Genomic DNA, 17222 nt, shown 5'->3' on the forward strand with positions numbered 1-17222 from the left:
TCCTCCCTGACAATTCTGAATTATTATACCATTAAAACCATTGTCACATCTCATTGAACATTTTCAGTTGTGTGAACAGTGAGAATAATGCACAAAACTGATGTTCACATCAAATTATTTATTCTATATTAATTGTATCTGTGAAGACAGTATACCCTATGGGGTGTGGCATCAAATCCCCCATGTGTACCAGATTAGATTACTTACAATGTGGAAACAGGCCCTTTGGTCCAACAAGTCCACACCAACCCTCCAAAGAACAACTGACCGAGACCCATTCCCCTATATTTGCCTCTTCACCTAACACTACAGGTAATTTAGCATGGCCAATTCACCTAACCTGCACACAGTTTTTTGGACTGTGAGAGGAAACCAGAGCACCCAGAGGAAACCCACACAGACACGGGAGAATGTGCAAACTCCACACAGACAGTTGCCTGAGGCAGGAATTGAACCCGGGTCTCTGGTGCTGTGAAGCAGCAGTGCTAACCACTGTGCGACTATGCTGTACCAGTCACCCAATCCCTTGTATATGATAGAAGTTTGACCTCGAAAGAGCGGAAATAAATATTGAACAGTGTACAATATCAACACAAATATAGCACAAGATCTGTCTGTGCAGATATAGTTGCACTTGTGACGTATGCCGCAAATATTTATTGTCCATTTTAACTCTAAAGATTGAAGTCATGAATTGCATTTCAGTGAGCACAAAAATTGTGTTTGCCACATCGTTTTCCTGAGCATTCCCAGCATAAAGGTAGAGTGACATCATCCAACTGGCCAAGCAGCCAGTCATGTCAATGGTATTCACAGACACCTAAACTGGAATCTATTTGAAAATAGAAAATGAAAGTTTTTTACACAGAACAAATTAAATATTGAGACATACATGTGGCGGTGAAGGGAAAAACTGACCTATTCAGAAAAACACTGGAAAATGACTTTAAAATCTAGCTTTTAAAAATCACCTGATTCAGCATTTAACAGTGTGCCAAAATTTACCAAATAATCTTTTCAAAATCAATTGCATTATTCTCTGAATCCTCTTGATTCCATTATTATTAAAATCCTGGTCCGTTCCCCCCCCCCCACCCCCAGTTGAACAAGGTGTGACTTTTTACATTATTTCCCACAGTCATGTTCAAATAGGAATGTTGACATTCTCATTGATGGTCAAAGAGCCTCTGACTGGACCGAGGGTTTGAGCCATTGGTGATTGAACAGTCTCAGTATTCTTCAGTTGATCTGTGCATGCCCAATACACTGAAGCCGTGGTCCTTTTCAGAGTGGTGGTGAAGGTGAATGCTGACAATTCAATGTCAACACATCTTAGCCTTTCGAAGTATCCACCCAATTGACCTGTAAACTGTTTCTGCACATCTTAGAGTGGTTTTGTAAATTTGTACAATTATGTTTAATGATCGGCCTATTGATGCATTTTTGCATGATTCCTAGGGCAGCAATTACGAAGTATGCTAATTCCCCAGTGCTCACCAGAGATTTGGAATTTTGATTCATTTTGTTGGTATGATTGATGCCAACCAATATTAAACAAAGAAATACTCAGAGCCCTGTTCAGCATGGAAACAGGCACATCTGGTTTTACAGTGTATGAATTTTGATCTTCAGTTCAAGAAATTAAAGCAATTAATTTTTTTTTCTTTTCCAGTTATTGAGAGAAATTACAAGAAAACGAAGAAGCATCCGTCTAAGGAGACATGCAGATGCTCTTAAGCCATATATTGCAGCCCACTTTGAGGTTCTGCCCAACGAATTTACCCTCGGTGATCGGCTCTTTTACAACGGATTTGAAAACAAGCGCCTTCAAAGTGGCCAAGAATATGTTTTCTTTATTTTAGCGGTTCTTGACAGCCCAGAATCTGTAAGTTTGATTCAAGTCATTTAGTTTGGTTCGTTTCAAAGTGCAGTGTTGATTCAAGAAGCCAAATAGTCTATTCCTGCTCCTAATTCATGAACTCACATGATCACTGGTCTTAATTCTATTAAACACCATAGGATTCAAAATTATTAATTTCAGACACTACCAAATATAATTTATTTATGACAAAGATAACTATGTTGGGCTTAAAACATCTCACAATTAATTGATGCCCTAATAGGTAAGGGACGTAAGCAAATGTGCTAACTTGTTTAACATTGTCTTGAATTCTTTAGAACATTGAAATTTCAAGAGTAGAGTAATTATCATTACTCTACTTAAGCATTTTGAATTACCTATTGCAGGCTGTCATCCTGCACTTCTAACTTTCTGAGCTGGTTGCTATGTGGAAAAGAATTAAGCTAATCGTTCTGGCAGAACAGAGGTAAACTGATATACTAATCATGGCACAAAATACATTAAAATGATGCAGTTCTCTGATGCATCTCCATGAGGTTTGGATTACCACATCAACTTAACCTTGATGCTGATTTTTGCCTAAAATTAAACAAACCAAAAAAGTGAAGCATTAAATTTGATAACTATGATCTCCTTAAACCATTAAACATTTGGATTATCCATTTTATTTTTGTTACTTAGAATTATTGAAGTGTCATTTGAGTGTTGTTCATTATTCATTCCAACTCGACTTGCTAAAGAATTGCTTGTATTCTCAAAGAAAATTTATTTGCCACAATGTTCTCTTAAAAGTAGATTTATACCCAGATGGTGATCTTCCTCCTTTCTGCGTGCAGCCCCCTCAATTACGTTGGTTTTATCTCAACCATCTTGGATACCAGATTGATGGATTTTTTTTATCCAGCATGCCTCTAAATACGTAATCATTGCATATATTATGTGAATCATTGCCATTTTTTTGTCTGTGTTTACTCATTTTGTTTGACCCTTGGAAATGTACAAGTAAATTTTATTAAGCTATTAAGTAAACTATGGTGGCATGGTAGCTCACTGGTTTGCACTGTTGCCTCACAGTGCCAGGGACCCAGGTTCAATTCCAGCCTCAGGTGACTGTCTGTGTGATGTTTGCACATTCTCTCCATGTCTGCATGGGTTTCCTCCCACAGTCCAAGCGTGCAGGTTAGGTGAATGGACCATGCTAAACTGTCCATAGTGTTAAAGGGATGTGTTGGTTAGGGCATTAGTCAGGGGTAAATGTAGAGTAATAGAGCAGGGGAAATGGGTCTGGGTGAGTTACTCTTCAGAAGGTCAAGTGTGCTCTTGTTAGGCCAAATGGCCTGTTTCCAATTCTATGATAATGTACAACATTAGGATTTAGAATGGAAATAGGTTTGTAAATTGTTTAAATGTTGCATTCTGAAGGAAGATATAGTCTAAACCAACTTAGAATTGACCCAACCTCATCAGACTTAAGTGCACAACTGTTGACTGTTCCATCAGTGCCTTCAAAATTTGTGCAAAAAGCTTGCCTTTCTTCCCTTTTGTATCACTCCACGTGTTTTCACACATAATATCTGTCCCATGTTTAATGCATCATCAGGTGTAATCTATTTGAGCATTATGTTACAAACCTTGACCACATCAAGATCCAAACTTGATTTATCGAGTAGCAAGAAGATCTTGGGATGCAGCTGAGTGAACCTTCCTTTCGTCTTAAGATCTACTCAGAATCAAGGCTGATCAGGTGACAATCACATTGTTCAAGCCTCAGGAAGAAGATATCACACCCATTGGTATCTCACAACCTTCACCAATACCTGTTATAAATCAACTCAAAATTGGTACTTGGCCACTTAACTATCACCAATACTAGTGCTGTCTACAGACTGGTCTTTCACAACACCAATCAAGGATTTCCATTATACTCACAAGCATAAAATTTGGTACTATTGGAAGGTCCTGTCTTAATAATCAGCAGAAGTGATCTAGGTTTCCCAACATCAATAGCTATGTTAATGAATGGGTTATCGAGAGACTGAGGTGAAAGATCTGGAAACTTGTTTTACTTCCATTTCAGTTCATGAAGCAATCTAGAACAAAGCCCTAGCTTGGTAATGGTAATCAAAAAAGTATTTGGTTGTTGCAATAAGTCTCAACTGGGTCACTAATGCCCTTTAGCAAAGGAAATTTCTGATTCTTATCCCTTCTGGCTTGTGTGTGATTGTTGCAGACTGCAATGCAGGTAAGCAACTCAGTCATATGGAATTACTGCGAGAAACAATCAATAACCATGGGCAAGACAAAACTACACAGAGGCCAGTTGCCTATACACGACCTTCTGGGTATCATAATCATTTCCTGCCAAGAAGGACAAGGGCATCTGGCACAACCACATTCTGCAAGATCCCCTCCAAGTCACAGTCCGTCCTGATTTGAAAATATATCACTCTTCCTTCTCAGTCATATTCCTGAGACTCCTTCCAAATATCAATCTGGGTGTGCCTATACTGCAAGGACTGCAGCAGCTCTAGAAGGCTGCACAACACCACTTCCAAGAGGGTAATTGGGCATGGTCAATAAATGCCAGCCATGCCAGCGGCAGCCACATCTCCCAAATAAATAACCCTCGTTAAATCCCATTAACTTTTATATTTCAGCAGGTCAGTACATCGACTCAGAGTAATAAATCACTCCCAAAAAACTTTGACTGCAGTAGCTCCCTATTTATCAGGGGAAGACATTATAACTGGATTTTCTCATTCCTATAACTGTCATTTGTCATTATCATTTAGTTCCTTATAACAAGGGGATGAAAGATTATCAGGGATATGCTGGAATGAGGAGTTAAGGTCAAAATCAAATTAGCCATGCCCTTATTGAATGGTGGAGTAAGTTTGAAGGGCTGAATGGCCTGCTATTCATCTTTGTTTGTATTAGTCTGTAAGGATCTCAAATGGGTAAGAGTTTTTGACCCAGAGCAAATATGACGTAATAGCCATTGTAAGTTTCTGTGCCCTTAAAGGCTACCTGTGTATTCATTATCTACAATGCTGCACGATTCTTGTAAAGTATATACAGTGCTTGTTGCAAAGTACTTGTAGAAGTATTTTGTTGACTTGTAATATGATTGTCATTACAAAGGCTGGGGCTGATATGCTAGTGTGATGCCGTCAAAAGCCTTGAACTAAAGTGACTGAGCCCATATCCGCAGTATTGCTGCTGCCTCTGCCTGCCATGTAGTTCTGACAGTACTGCGTTGAGTGAACATCTGATCTCATCAATTAAAAAGAGTACCTGGTACATATTCATTTCTGAGGCAATTCCACCATATAAATTGTATCTTATTCTGAAGCTATCAAAACATTTTTAATCCATGGTTCTTTATGAGCTTTGATCACTCCCTTTGAAGCAGTTTTCTAAAATAATTCCTTTATCAGCAGTAAAGCCTGCATGTAGCTTATATTAATGATTGATCCATAATCTTTGGATAGTATTTCCACCATTCACTAATATGAACAACAAGGTTTGGTTCTAAAGAGTAAGATTTAGGAATTCAGAATGAAAGCTATGCTCGAAGAATCAAACACTGCAAAAAGTTTTCAACAAGCATTGCCTTTGAGTATAATTTGTTATCACACACCAGCTGATATTTGAGGAACCAATACAGCCAAGTCAGCCCAGTGGAATGGTCATTTCAAATGGAAAACGTTTTCTTTAATGGGCTGTCTTGACAATGCGTTCGCGTGTAGTAACTACACATTAAGGAAACATGTTATTCAGTGGCAGTTAATGATCCAGGCTGTTCGATACATCTTGTGGCTTCTATGGCACAGCAGGATAAGGGAGAATTCACTTGAACAAGTGGAGGTGGCCTCTAATGACAATTTGAAGACCTTGAAATGACTGCTTGCATTCACTATATACAATTGTCTGGACTTGACAGCTTGGTAATGAGTACTTTTCTGCTGTTGTGCTCTAAACTAATCTGAAGAACATAATCACCAACAACTTTCTGATTCTGATGTACTTAATTTTATAAATGTGGGATAAACAATTTGCTCCATGGAGAACTTTGTACCTTAAATCCAAGTTGTGTATCACGAGTCATCACTGTGACAGAGAATCCAAGCTTTTGCATTTTAATTGCATAGCCCTAATATCTTATCAACACGGGATGTTTCATGTACACAGTTGTCCATTGCTTTCAGCAATACTAACCTGCCTCTGGCAGAATTGATATCTTCTGAAATATGTACATTCCCTCCACAGCACAACAAAGATCACTTATTCATGGATACCTATATGATACAGTTGTCCCTAACTCCTAAGTACACTGTGTTTGGGAAATCCAATATGGTCACTTTCTCATGCCACATTGTAACAACTCTCTGCTGATTTTCCAGTCCAAATGTGTTATGCAAATCCTTAATTCCTCTTGTACTAACCAAAAAGAAACAGTTCCAGTTGTTCCTTCTAGTTCTGATTAAGCAGTTCCACTCATTCCTACTAATCTTCCATGATATTCTCACTCATGTTCCAGATGATGTACGCAACAAGTCCGTACTCTGACCCTGTACTGTCAGCGGACCTTGATCCACAACCCATTAAAGATGAAGAAGAAGGATTGATATGGGTAGTTGGCCCTGTCTTAGCTGTTGTGTTCATCATCTGCATTGTCATCGCTATCCTCCTGTACAAGAGGTAAGAAAATGAATACTGATTTAGTGCAAAAATTATGGTCATCAATGCATTGATATCAGGGATGGACCACTTTGTGAAGAGTCATGTACTAAGAGTGTGACCAAGGCTGCCACCCTGCCAGTACACTGAACTGTAGTTTATATTTTCTCATCAAACAGTTCAGGAATGTTATTACATACCTCCATTATTAATGTCAGGTAATTTGAGATCACACATAGCTGGAACCAGGAGAGACTTTCTGAAGAATTCTTGCTACAATCTCTCTTAAAGAGTGAAATTAGCCAAGAAATAATAATTAGTTTCTCACAATCTCATTGAAGATCTACAGACTATCGTAATGTATTCATGCATTAGTGACCAAGAGGTCACTAAAATTAATAAATAAATAACAATGAAGTTCAAATAGTTGTGCGAGATTTTCAGACACTACTTTGTTATTCAGGAATCTAGTAAAAACATACAGTGAAAACAAATGTCACAACCAAGACAAAGAGTTTCCATTTTACCAATGCTGCTGTCGCTAATCATAGGGGCACTACAGGTTCTATCCATCTGACTGAAGTATTTAATCTACCTAATGTGTAAATTAATGTGAAGTATCAAATGAGGAAACTCTCGAGCAGATTCATGTTGCTTCAGTCAACTGGATGCCAAAAGCAGCAAATGGACAGTTTTGCTGTCAAATTGCTGTACCTGACCCTGAGCTGACCCATTACTTGGAGAATAATCTACATGATCCCACAGTTGTCAAGTGAATTACCTTCCTTTTCCCTGATGGACACATGTGAGCTTGGAGTCCGCAATAAAAAAGCTCCTTGATGTTTCCACCTCCAGCTTAGAACATAGAACATAGAAAGATACAGCGCAGTACAGGCCCTTCGGCCCTCGATGTTGCGCCGACCGAATCCTACCTAACCTATACTAGCCCAATAACTTCCAAATGCCTATCCAATGCCCGCTTAAATGACCATAAAGAAGGAGAGTTCACCACTGATACGGGCAGGGCATTCCATGAACTCACAACCCGCTGTGTGAAGAATCTACCCCTAACATCTGTCCTATACCTACCACCCCTTAATTTAAAGCTATGTCCCCTAGTAACACCTGACTCCATTAGCGGTAAAAGGTTCTTAGTATCTACCCTATCTAAACCCCTAATCATCTTATACACTTCTATCAGATCTCCCCTAAACCTTCTCTTCTCCAATGAGAACAGCCCCAAGTGCCTCAGCCTTTCCTCATAAGATTTTCCTACCATTCCAGGCAACATCCTGGTAAACCTCCTCTGCACTCGTTCTAAAGCTTCCACATCCTTCCTATAGTATGGCGACCAAAACTGCACACAATACTCCAGATGAGGCCGCACCAGAGTCTTATACAACTGCAACATGACCTCAGGACTCCGGAACTCAATTCCTCTGCCAATAAAGCCCAGTACACCATATGCCTTCCTCACAGCACTATTTACCTGGGTGGCAACTTTCAGAGATCTGTGTACATGGACACCAAGATCCCTCTGCTCATCCACACTACCAAGTAGCCTACCATTAGCCCAGTAATCCATCATCTTGTTATTCCTACCAAAGTGAACGACTTCGCACTTAGCTACATTGAATTCCATTTGCCACATTTCCGCCCAGCTCTGCAACTTATCTATATCCCGCTGTAACCTACCACTTCCTTCCTCACTATCCACAACTCCACCGACTTTTGTGTCATCCGCAAACTTGCTTACCCAGCTTTCAAGTCCTTCCTCTAGATCATTTATAAAGATAACAAAAAGCAATGGTCCCAAAACAGATCCTTGTGGTACACCGCTAGTAACTGCGCTCCAAGATGAACATAATCCATCAACTACTACCCTCTGTCTCCTTCCAGCCAGCCAATTCCTAATCCAAACCTCTAATGTATCCTCAATGCCATACCTCCGAAGTTTTAGCATTAGCCTACCATGGGGAACCTTATCGAACGCCTTACTAAAATCCATATACACAACATCTACTGCTTTACCCTCATCCACTTCCTTGGTCACCTTCTCAAAGAACAGCTTCTGCAATCCTCATTTTTCTTTGCATGGGTTGGCATTGAACGATTTTGCTTTTGCAGATTCTGGATTGCTGCTAATCCTAATATTGGCTCTGTTGTTCCTTTATGTGCTGCAAACATTCAGTGAATCCAGGCATGGTCTTGTTTGACATATCAAGTTTCATCCAAGACTGAGCCGTCACAGGATAATCTGAAGGTGGTTGGTAAATAGCCAGAGCTTGTGGTCCACATTGGCATCAACAATCTAGGCAGAAAGAGAGACGAAGTCCTCCAAAAGGATATCAGTGAGTTAGGTAGGAAATTTAATAGCAAAACCTGAAAGGTTGTAATCTTGGCATTGCTTTCTGTGCCAGGTGCCAGTGAAGCTGCAAGCAGGAAAGTAATACAGTTAAATACATTGCTAAAGAGCTGGTGTAGGAGGGAGGGCTTCAGATATCTGGACCAAATGGATGTCTTCCAGAGCAAGTGGGACCTGTACAAGAAGAATGGGTTGCACCTAAACTAGACAGACACCAGTGTCCTGGCAAGAAGTTGGTTAGTGTCACTCAGGTGGGTATAAATTAGTGTGACAGGGGCAGGTACCAGAGCACTTAGTTAGTATGTAAAATGATCGAGTAAGAGTCTGAGATTAAAGCCAGTAAATCTAAAAGGATGAACAAACAAGAAGAGGTTATTAAACATGGCAGGACTGGTGTCTGAAGCTTATTTGTTTTAATGTGAAGAGTATGACCGGTAAAGCAGATTAATTTATAGTTTGGATTAAGAAATATAACAATAATATTGTAGCTGTTATTGAGACGTGTTTGAGAGAGGGACAAGACTGGCAGCTTAATATTCCAAAGTAAAGATGTTTCAGGTTGGAACAGAGATGGAGAGTTGCATTACTGATGAGGGAGAATATCACAGCTGTCCTGAGGAAGGACGCCTTGGAGGGTTCATCCATTGAGGCCATATGGTTAGAGCTCAGGAGTAGGAAGGGTGAAATCACTTTGATGTTGTTATACTACAGGCCTCCCAACAGCCAGTGGGTGATAGCTATGTCAACAGATTATGGAAAAATATGAAAACAACAATACTGTTCTGATTTTAACTTCCCCTAAATTGACCAGATTTCACTTAGTCTTGGATGCGGATGAATTCTTTGAGTGTGTCCAGGATGATGTTTTGAAACTAGGGAAAGCTATTCTAGACCTGAAATTGGGAATGAGCATGGTCAGTTAGGCAAAGTTTATGAGAAGGTGTACTTCAGGAACGGTGATCATTATTCTGTAAATTTTAATTTATTTATCAATAAGAGTAGATCTTGAGCGTAAGGACTAAATTGAGGAAGTCTAACTACCACAATATTAGGCAGGAACTGGGGAATATAGATTCAGGGAGGTTGTTTGAGGGGAAATCCATATCTAGCATGTGAGAATCTTTAAAAGACCAATTGATTGGAGTTCAGGACCAGCATGTAAAAATGGAAGAATAAGGCTATCAAGATTCAGGAAACTTGGATGACAAGAGATGTAGCAAGCTTAGTCAAAAAGAAGAAAGGAAGCACACATAAGGTTTTGGAAACTGAAGACAGACACATAGAGACCTCGTAGAATAAAAAGATAGCAGGAAATAACTCAAACAAGGAATTAGGAGGGCTATAAAGGGCATGAAATGTCTTCGGCAAACAGGATTAAGAAAAATCCCAAGGCATTTGGAACGCATATAAGGAAAGAAGAGGGTAGCTACGAAAAGGATAGGCCCAATGAATGACAAAAGAGGAATTTATACATGGCGCCAGAAGAAATGGTTGAGATTCTTAATGAGTGCTTTGTGCTAGTATTCTTAGAGGAGAATACCATGGTGTATGGTGAGTCTGATGAGTTGATACTCTGAGACATGTCAAGTAAAAAAGAGTAGGTGTTGGGTGTTTTAAAGACCATTAAGGTAGACACATCTCCAGGACCTGATGGGATTGATCTCAGAGTCCTGAGGGAGAAAAGTGAGGAAATGGCTGGGGCCATGTATGAAATCTTTGGATCTCTTTTCATCACAGGTGAGCTCACCAGAGGACTGGAGATTATCCAAAGTTGCTCCTTTATTTAAGAAGGGCAACAGAGGTAATCTGGGAAATGACAGGTCCAGGAGCCTTACATCAGTGGTAGAGAAATTATTGGAGAAAATTCTTAGGGATAGGATTTACTCACATTTGAAAAAAATGGACTTATTACCCATAGGCAGCATACCTGTGTGAGGGATGATTGTGTCACAAAAACTTGCTAGCGTTTTTTGAGGAAGTGACAAGGATAATCAATGAGGGCAGGATGGTGGATGTTGTCTGCATGGATTTTTGCAAGGCCTTTGACATGGGTCCTCATAACAGTCTGGTACTAAAGGTGAAGTCACATGAGATCCACAGTGAGCTAGCAAGATGGATACAGAGCTGACCTAGTTAGAGAATCCAGATTTTAGCGGTGGAAGAATGTTTTTCAGACTGAAGACTTGTGACCGGGGGTGTTCTGCAGGGATCAGTGCTGGGATTCCTGTTGTTTGTAATATATACAAATTATTTAGAGGCGAACGTAGATGGCCGGATTAGTAAGTTTGTGGACAGGACAAAAATTGAGGGAATTGTAGATAGTGAGGATGATTGCCAAATGATGCAGCAGGATATTGATAGACTGGAGACTTGAGCGAAGAAATGGTAGGTGTAGTTAATTTGGGAAAATGCGAGGTGATGCATTTTGGAAGATCTAATGCAGGACATTAGTGTATAGTAAATGGCAAAACCCTAAATAGCAACAGCATAGAGCGTGGTCTAGATGTAAAAGTCCACAGTTAAAGTGCAAACATAATTGGATAAGTTGGTCAAGGAGGCATACAGCATGATTGCCTTCATCAGTTGGGGCAGAGAGAATGAAAATTGGCAAGTCATGTTGCAGCTGTATAGAACTTTAATTAGGCTACATTTGAAATATTGTATACAGTTCTGGTCTCTACACTATAAGAAGGACGTGGAGGTTTTGGAGAGGGTACAGGTACGGCTTAGCAGAATGTTGCCTGGATTTGGAGGGTGTTGGCTATGTGGAGAAATTGGACAAACTTGGCTTGCTTTCAGATAAACTTCGAAAATTAGGTGCAACCTGATTGAAGTAGACAAAATTATGGGAAGCATGGAGAGAATAGATAGTCAGAGTCTTTGTCCAGGGTAGAAATGTCAATTACTAGGCGACATTGCTTTAAGGAAAAAAGGGGTTAAGTTTAAAGGAGATGTGAGAGGCAAGTTTTTTTGACTGGTTAAATGCCTGGAATTTACTGGCAGAGATGCTCGTGGTGGCAGCTACAATACTAACATTTAAGAAACATCCTGACAAATATATGAATATGGGGAAACGGACTGTGTTTAGGCAAAAGCGTTTGAGTTTAGAAAGGTATCATGCATCTATGCAGTCTTCACGGGCCGAAGGACCCATTTCTGTGCTGTACTGTTCTTTGTTCTTTGATGACTGGTGAATGTTTAACAATTGCAAATTGTGCGATCACCACCTTCACCAGAAAGATAATTAAGTATGGCATTTCAGTATACGCTGGCCATAAGTGAATGTGACATTAGAATTGAAATATATTTCTGTTGAGGCACGCGTGTTACTGTTTTCTTGGCCTGACCTTTAGTCCTTCATTATACTGCTATTAGAAAGCATTAACTGCACTGATGAACTGTCAGTTCCTAATTTGCATGTTAAGTAATATGTTTCCTGCCAGTGAGACATCTGCAGTGAAGCAAGTATGTTGCCATGGCTATTGCTGTCTGAGTAGGAAGCTAACATACCAACCTTTCTTTTTTTTTCTCCTGTTGCAATACAATGGGACAGCAAACCGGACAGGTAAGCAAAGGTGGCGGAAAGGAAGGTTGGGGGAGTGTTGAAGAATGAGGAAAGCAACACTTAAATTCAGCACTGAGAACAGTTTGAACACACATTTACCTGCACACATACACATTGCATACAATGGACACAAAATCACCCACAGTATTACAATCATTCAGCCCATCTTGCCTACTTTTAACTGTACATCATTAACTGCTGATCTCCTGCTTTCTCCTCTGACCCCATTACGCATTGTTTCTATCCATCGTTCCCGTAACTAATAATTCCTGACAGCAATGAAAGGCCATGTGACCTGGCAGTTATGGAGCTGCAGTATTGTAATGTGACTTGCCATCCAGAACACTTTTTAGCTTCTCTCATTTATCATTCTGTACAGTATGCATTTTTTTAACTGCTTTCTCTGGCAGTTTTTTATAATCTAACAGAGACTGCTATAAAGTCTGGGAAAAATATGATTGTGTATTTGAGGGAGTTGTCCATTTTTTTTAAAACCACATATTGTAATTTTAAAAAAAGTGGGTTAAACTCATTTTTTGATTTTGTAAGGTATTTATAGTTACTGCTCCAGCAAATATGCCAGTGGGATCGAAAGAGGTTGTCATTAGACTGTGGTTGAAGAGTGTAATTGAATTTAAATGGTACCTGTGTATGTAATGTAAACGCCTGCAAGCTCTTCATTTGATGGAGAGTGAGAAAATGGAAGGGCGAAAAGCTTGACATTTGAAAGTGGGTGTTCCCCTTGGAGCAAACCACAAGAGTTGAGAATAAGTTTATCTAATATTGCTGCAGCCACTATTAGTCCAGCAAGTCTTTAACAGGTTGATTTTCATCATTTCTGTCACAAGCTGGTTGTGACTAAATCTGCTTCTTTCATTCATTTAACTGCATGGTGTTCAGTCTCTTTCTATGATTGTTAACATCAGTCAACATCCTCCTTATAGGAAAAGGACAGAATCTGATTCGCGAAAAAGCAGCATTCCTAACAGCAAAGAATTACCTTCCCATCATCCCACAGACCCAGTGGAACTAAGACGTCTCAATTTTCAGACTCCAGGTGAGAGGTGGAAAGGTTTAAGTCCAAGCTTCCCAGGTTTGTGTTGGACTATATTTTAATTTGCTCTTTTTGTTTGGGTGTGTGAGAGAGAAATGTGCCATGTTCAAAAGACTTGCATTAAGTTTGATGTATGTCAGCTAGGAGCTTTTAGCTTAAAGAAACTAAAAAAGAAAGGAAAGTGGATGAAAGATTGCCTTTCTGCATTATCACTATCCCAGATTCAGGATTGCTGTAACAACGAGTAGACTTTGTTAACTGATTAGGACTGTTTAACCTCTTGACCAGTCATTATACTTTTGCTTGGTTTATACGCTGGTAGTGGTTTTTGAAATGTGGTATATTCTTCTCTCCAAAAGTATAGTTTTCTTCTCTCAAGTTACTACCCACCCACACTGTACTAAGCTGCAAAGAGACACAAAGAGGAGAAATAAAGTAAAACAGGACAAACGTGAATTAATAACACATCTTGCTGCAATCTGGTTTGGATGGGAGTACTGCAAGAGACTCACATCCAAGAATAAGTAAGAGTACAGTGAGTTTCAGAAACTTGTAACTAGGGCACTGTGTAGAATGCCCAGGCAGAGTAAGAGTTCACCCAGTTGATATCTTGTCTTGGAGAAACAGGCCACCTTAAGTCTGGAATGCTGTTGCCTCGGGTCCTATGTACTGATCCCGTGACGCACATATTTTCTAGTTAGCCTGTTCAAAGATGTTCTAGTTAGCCTGTTCAAACCTCTGGACCAGGTGGAATGTGAACCCGAATCTCCTGCTTCAGAGATAGGGACACCACCACAGTGTCATAAGACAACCTGGTCGAGTGATGTATTCCACAAATTTCCCACATGAAAGAGTTAATTATTCCACCTGAAAGTGGAATTAAACCCAGCTAAAGTGTGACTGAATGGGATGAAAAGGTAACAGATAATAACAACCCAACTCTTGTTTAGAGGCAGATCTTGTCACCAGTCTACTGAATGGGTTTAGATAAGGAGACTAACTCAGCATTGATCTCACTTTGCTGTTCAATGCAGTGCTCCCTGAAACTAATAATTAAAAGACAAAAACAGTTCACAGTGTGGTGTTGATCGTTCCCAACATATATAGATCAGAAATACTCAATAGATACCACAATCAACAATTGAGTCATTTGCTAAATGTGAGTAAACCAAGTAGACATTTTTAAAAAATTAACAGATTCTGATTCTACCTATATGGCTACTTTAAATTACAATTACTGGAGAAATTTTGTAGCACAGAAAGAGGCCATTCAGCTCATGGTATCTGGGCTGACTGAAATTCTAATCTCATTTTTCAGCACCTGACCTGTGACCTTGCAGGTTACAGGTTTCAAGGGCAGTTCACTGTTCCTTAAAAATGAGTTGACTGTTTCCTCCCCAACCACTAAACAAGGCAGCAAATTCCAGATTCCACCTGCCTAAGGGTGAAAGCATTTTCTTCACATCCTCTCTAGTCCTTCTGCCAATGACTTTAAATGTCTGTCCCTGTTAACAGACATCTCCATTATGACCCTCCCCCAGTCTCCAACTTACATCTTTAACATCCTTTACTAGGTGCAAGTTGGAGACATTGGCAATGCAACTGGACTATGCAGACCTAAGGGACATTGGTTCAAATTAAATTCTAGTGTACTTTAGAATTTGAAATTAACGCATAGAATTTGAAATTAATGTAGTAGAAGGCCAATGTTAGTAATGGTGACCATGAAACTTGCCTTTAATTCTGAAAAAAAGAAGATGCATTTCACTACTGTCCTTCAGGGAAGAAAATCTGCCATCTATACTTGGTCTGACATACATATGACTCCAGACGCCCTGTAGTGTGGTTGACTCTAAACAGCTTTCTATAATGTCTCAGCAGGTCACTCAGTTCAACGGCAGTCAGAGATCGGCAGCAAGTGCAGACCTTGTCAGCAACACATACATCCAATGAAAAAAGCAAAATAAATTAAGGCAATGTTAATTGGTAATGAAAGGTATCTGCTGTGAGAAGAAAATGCCTCAGTTCCTCTGGTGTGTTACCAGTCGAATGCTTTCTGAGACTGGCATTAAGACGCACTGCCTACATTTTCCAATCAGTCTTATTCTATTGCTAGTATTATCCCCATTGGTACTTCCAGCCTAAAAACAATGCTGACAGAAAAATTTCAGCTCTCAACCTTGAAATTGGGATATGCAAAAATTAGCATACAGACGCTCAACATGGTTATGTAAAGTTCTTCTGCTGTTTTCAAAAGAGATATTAACCCATTTATTTTACATGGGCTAATACCTGCAACAAAATACTTGAAAGGAATTTATTACAAATGTAGTAAGCATTCTTAGTCTAATCTTTTTATAATGTAATTTCAAGACCAACTCTAAATACACACAGACATAACTGTACTCTGTATCTTGTGTTCTACACCTCAGCTGCTTAATGCTGACGAGTTGGAAGTTCCTTGTTTGCTTTATTAGTATTTATTATTCTGATGTCATCAAAAAACCTAACACTTCCTTCCCCAAGGAAATTTTGCCTTTTAACACCATGTAAATTAAAATTGCAAATGTCTTTCAGAAAAAAACAATTACTCAAGGAGTAATTGTACACTTTTGCAAGTGTGGCATTTTGCTCTGTGATCCCTGATTTTTTTTTCTCTGATGCATGGCGAGTATCAGGCTCAACAAACTAACTACTAACTAGCTTGTATCAAATGACAGCAACCCCATCCCCAAGACCTCAGGTTTCCAACTTAACAAGAATTGAGGATCCTTTTTGTTTCTTCACTAGAAGCACTAAAATATAAATATTGACTTTTAACTTGCTTTGGAAAACTTATTTTTCTGAATAACTGCGTTCTGTTTCCCAAAACAACTGGTCTACAACTCAGAAGGGCAACCTGCTGCAATTTGATGACATATTTCATTAAGTTTCTATCATGGATGTGTAGTTAAAATGATCTGAGCTGAGAGAGAAGTGTCTTTATGTGGAGAAAAAGAGGAGCAGAATCTAATCTTTGCCTCAAGACCTAATTCTCTTAGAAAAGCACACATCATTGTTTTCTGTAACTGGTATCACTGAAGATGTTGAGCACTTTATGAAATTGTATCTGTGACCTACGTAGGGATTACTAACCCTTTACAGCCTTGGCCAATAACTCAGTCCTGCTGTCAATCCCATTTTGGCTCTACATTCTCCCTTTCTAGCTACATAGCTAGTCAGAAATTAGATAACACCAACACTATCACATGGGTACTCCAAAATGTCTAAGTCTCTTATGTTTGTTTTCAATATTTGAGCACCAGATAAAGTTATAATATCATTGTGATTTTCTTTTTGAGTTCTGCAGTACTTTATTTTCGCTTTCCATGAACGTACACACTTACATGGTGCCTGTGTGCAGTTTTCCATGTTCCATTAGTCACTTTCATTGTTCCTTGCCAGCTGCTCAACATCACAAAGCCAGTGAAATGCTTTCTACCCTTCTCGAGATAGGTGCTCAAACAAGTTAACATGGCCTAGAGATGACTGAAGGGCAGTAGAGAGATTTGTTCATGAATGTTTACAATCCTAAGGAAAGATGTCAGGCTCTGTGGCAAGCTCCTGAATCTTGCTTCTCTCAAAAGGATGTTTACACTCGCAGCAGGTTGTCGAAACGATCATGGGATTTGCTTTGGGCCAGAAGTGTTTGACCCTA

At 39.5% G+C, this 17222-nt stretch overlaps 1 protein-coding gene across 4 annotated transcripts in view; it reads left to right on the forward strand.

The window, feature by feature from the left end:
- LOC132824449 (receptor-type tyrosine-protein phosphatase delta-like) overlaps positions 1-17222 on the forward strand; it is a 588252-nt gene that overhangs the window by 458467 nt on the left and 112563 nt on the right. For all 4 annotated transcript variants that reach the window (XM_060838969.1, XM_060838986.1, XM_060838977.1 and 1 more), the window contains exons 18-20: positions 1673-1885; positions 6402-6562; positions 13416-13528. In XM_060838969.1, coding sequence (XP_060694952.1) covers positions 1673-1885; positions 6402-6562; positions 13416-13528 — 487 coding nt within the window. The remainder of the gene's footprint in view (positions 1-1672; positions 1886-6401; positions 6563-13415; positions 13529-17222) is intronic.

This window comes from Hemiscyllium ocellatum, chromosome 2 (assembly GCF_020745735.1).
Source record: "Hemiscyllium ocellatum isolate sHemOce1 chromosome 2, sHemOce1.pat.X.cur, whole genome shotgun sequence".
NCBI lineage: Eukaryota > Metazoa > Chordata > Chondrichthyes > Orectolobiformes > Hemiscylliidae > Hemiscyllium > Hemiscyllium ocellatum.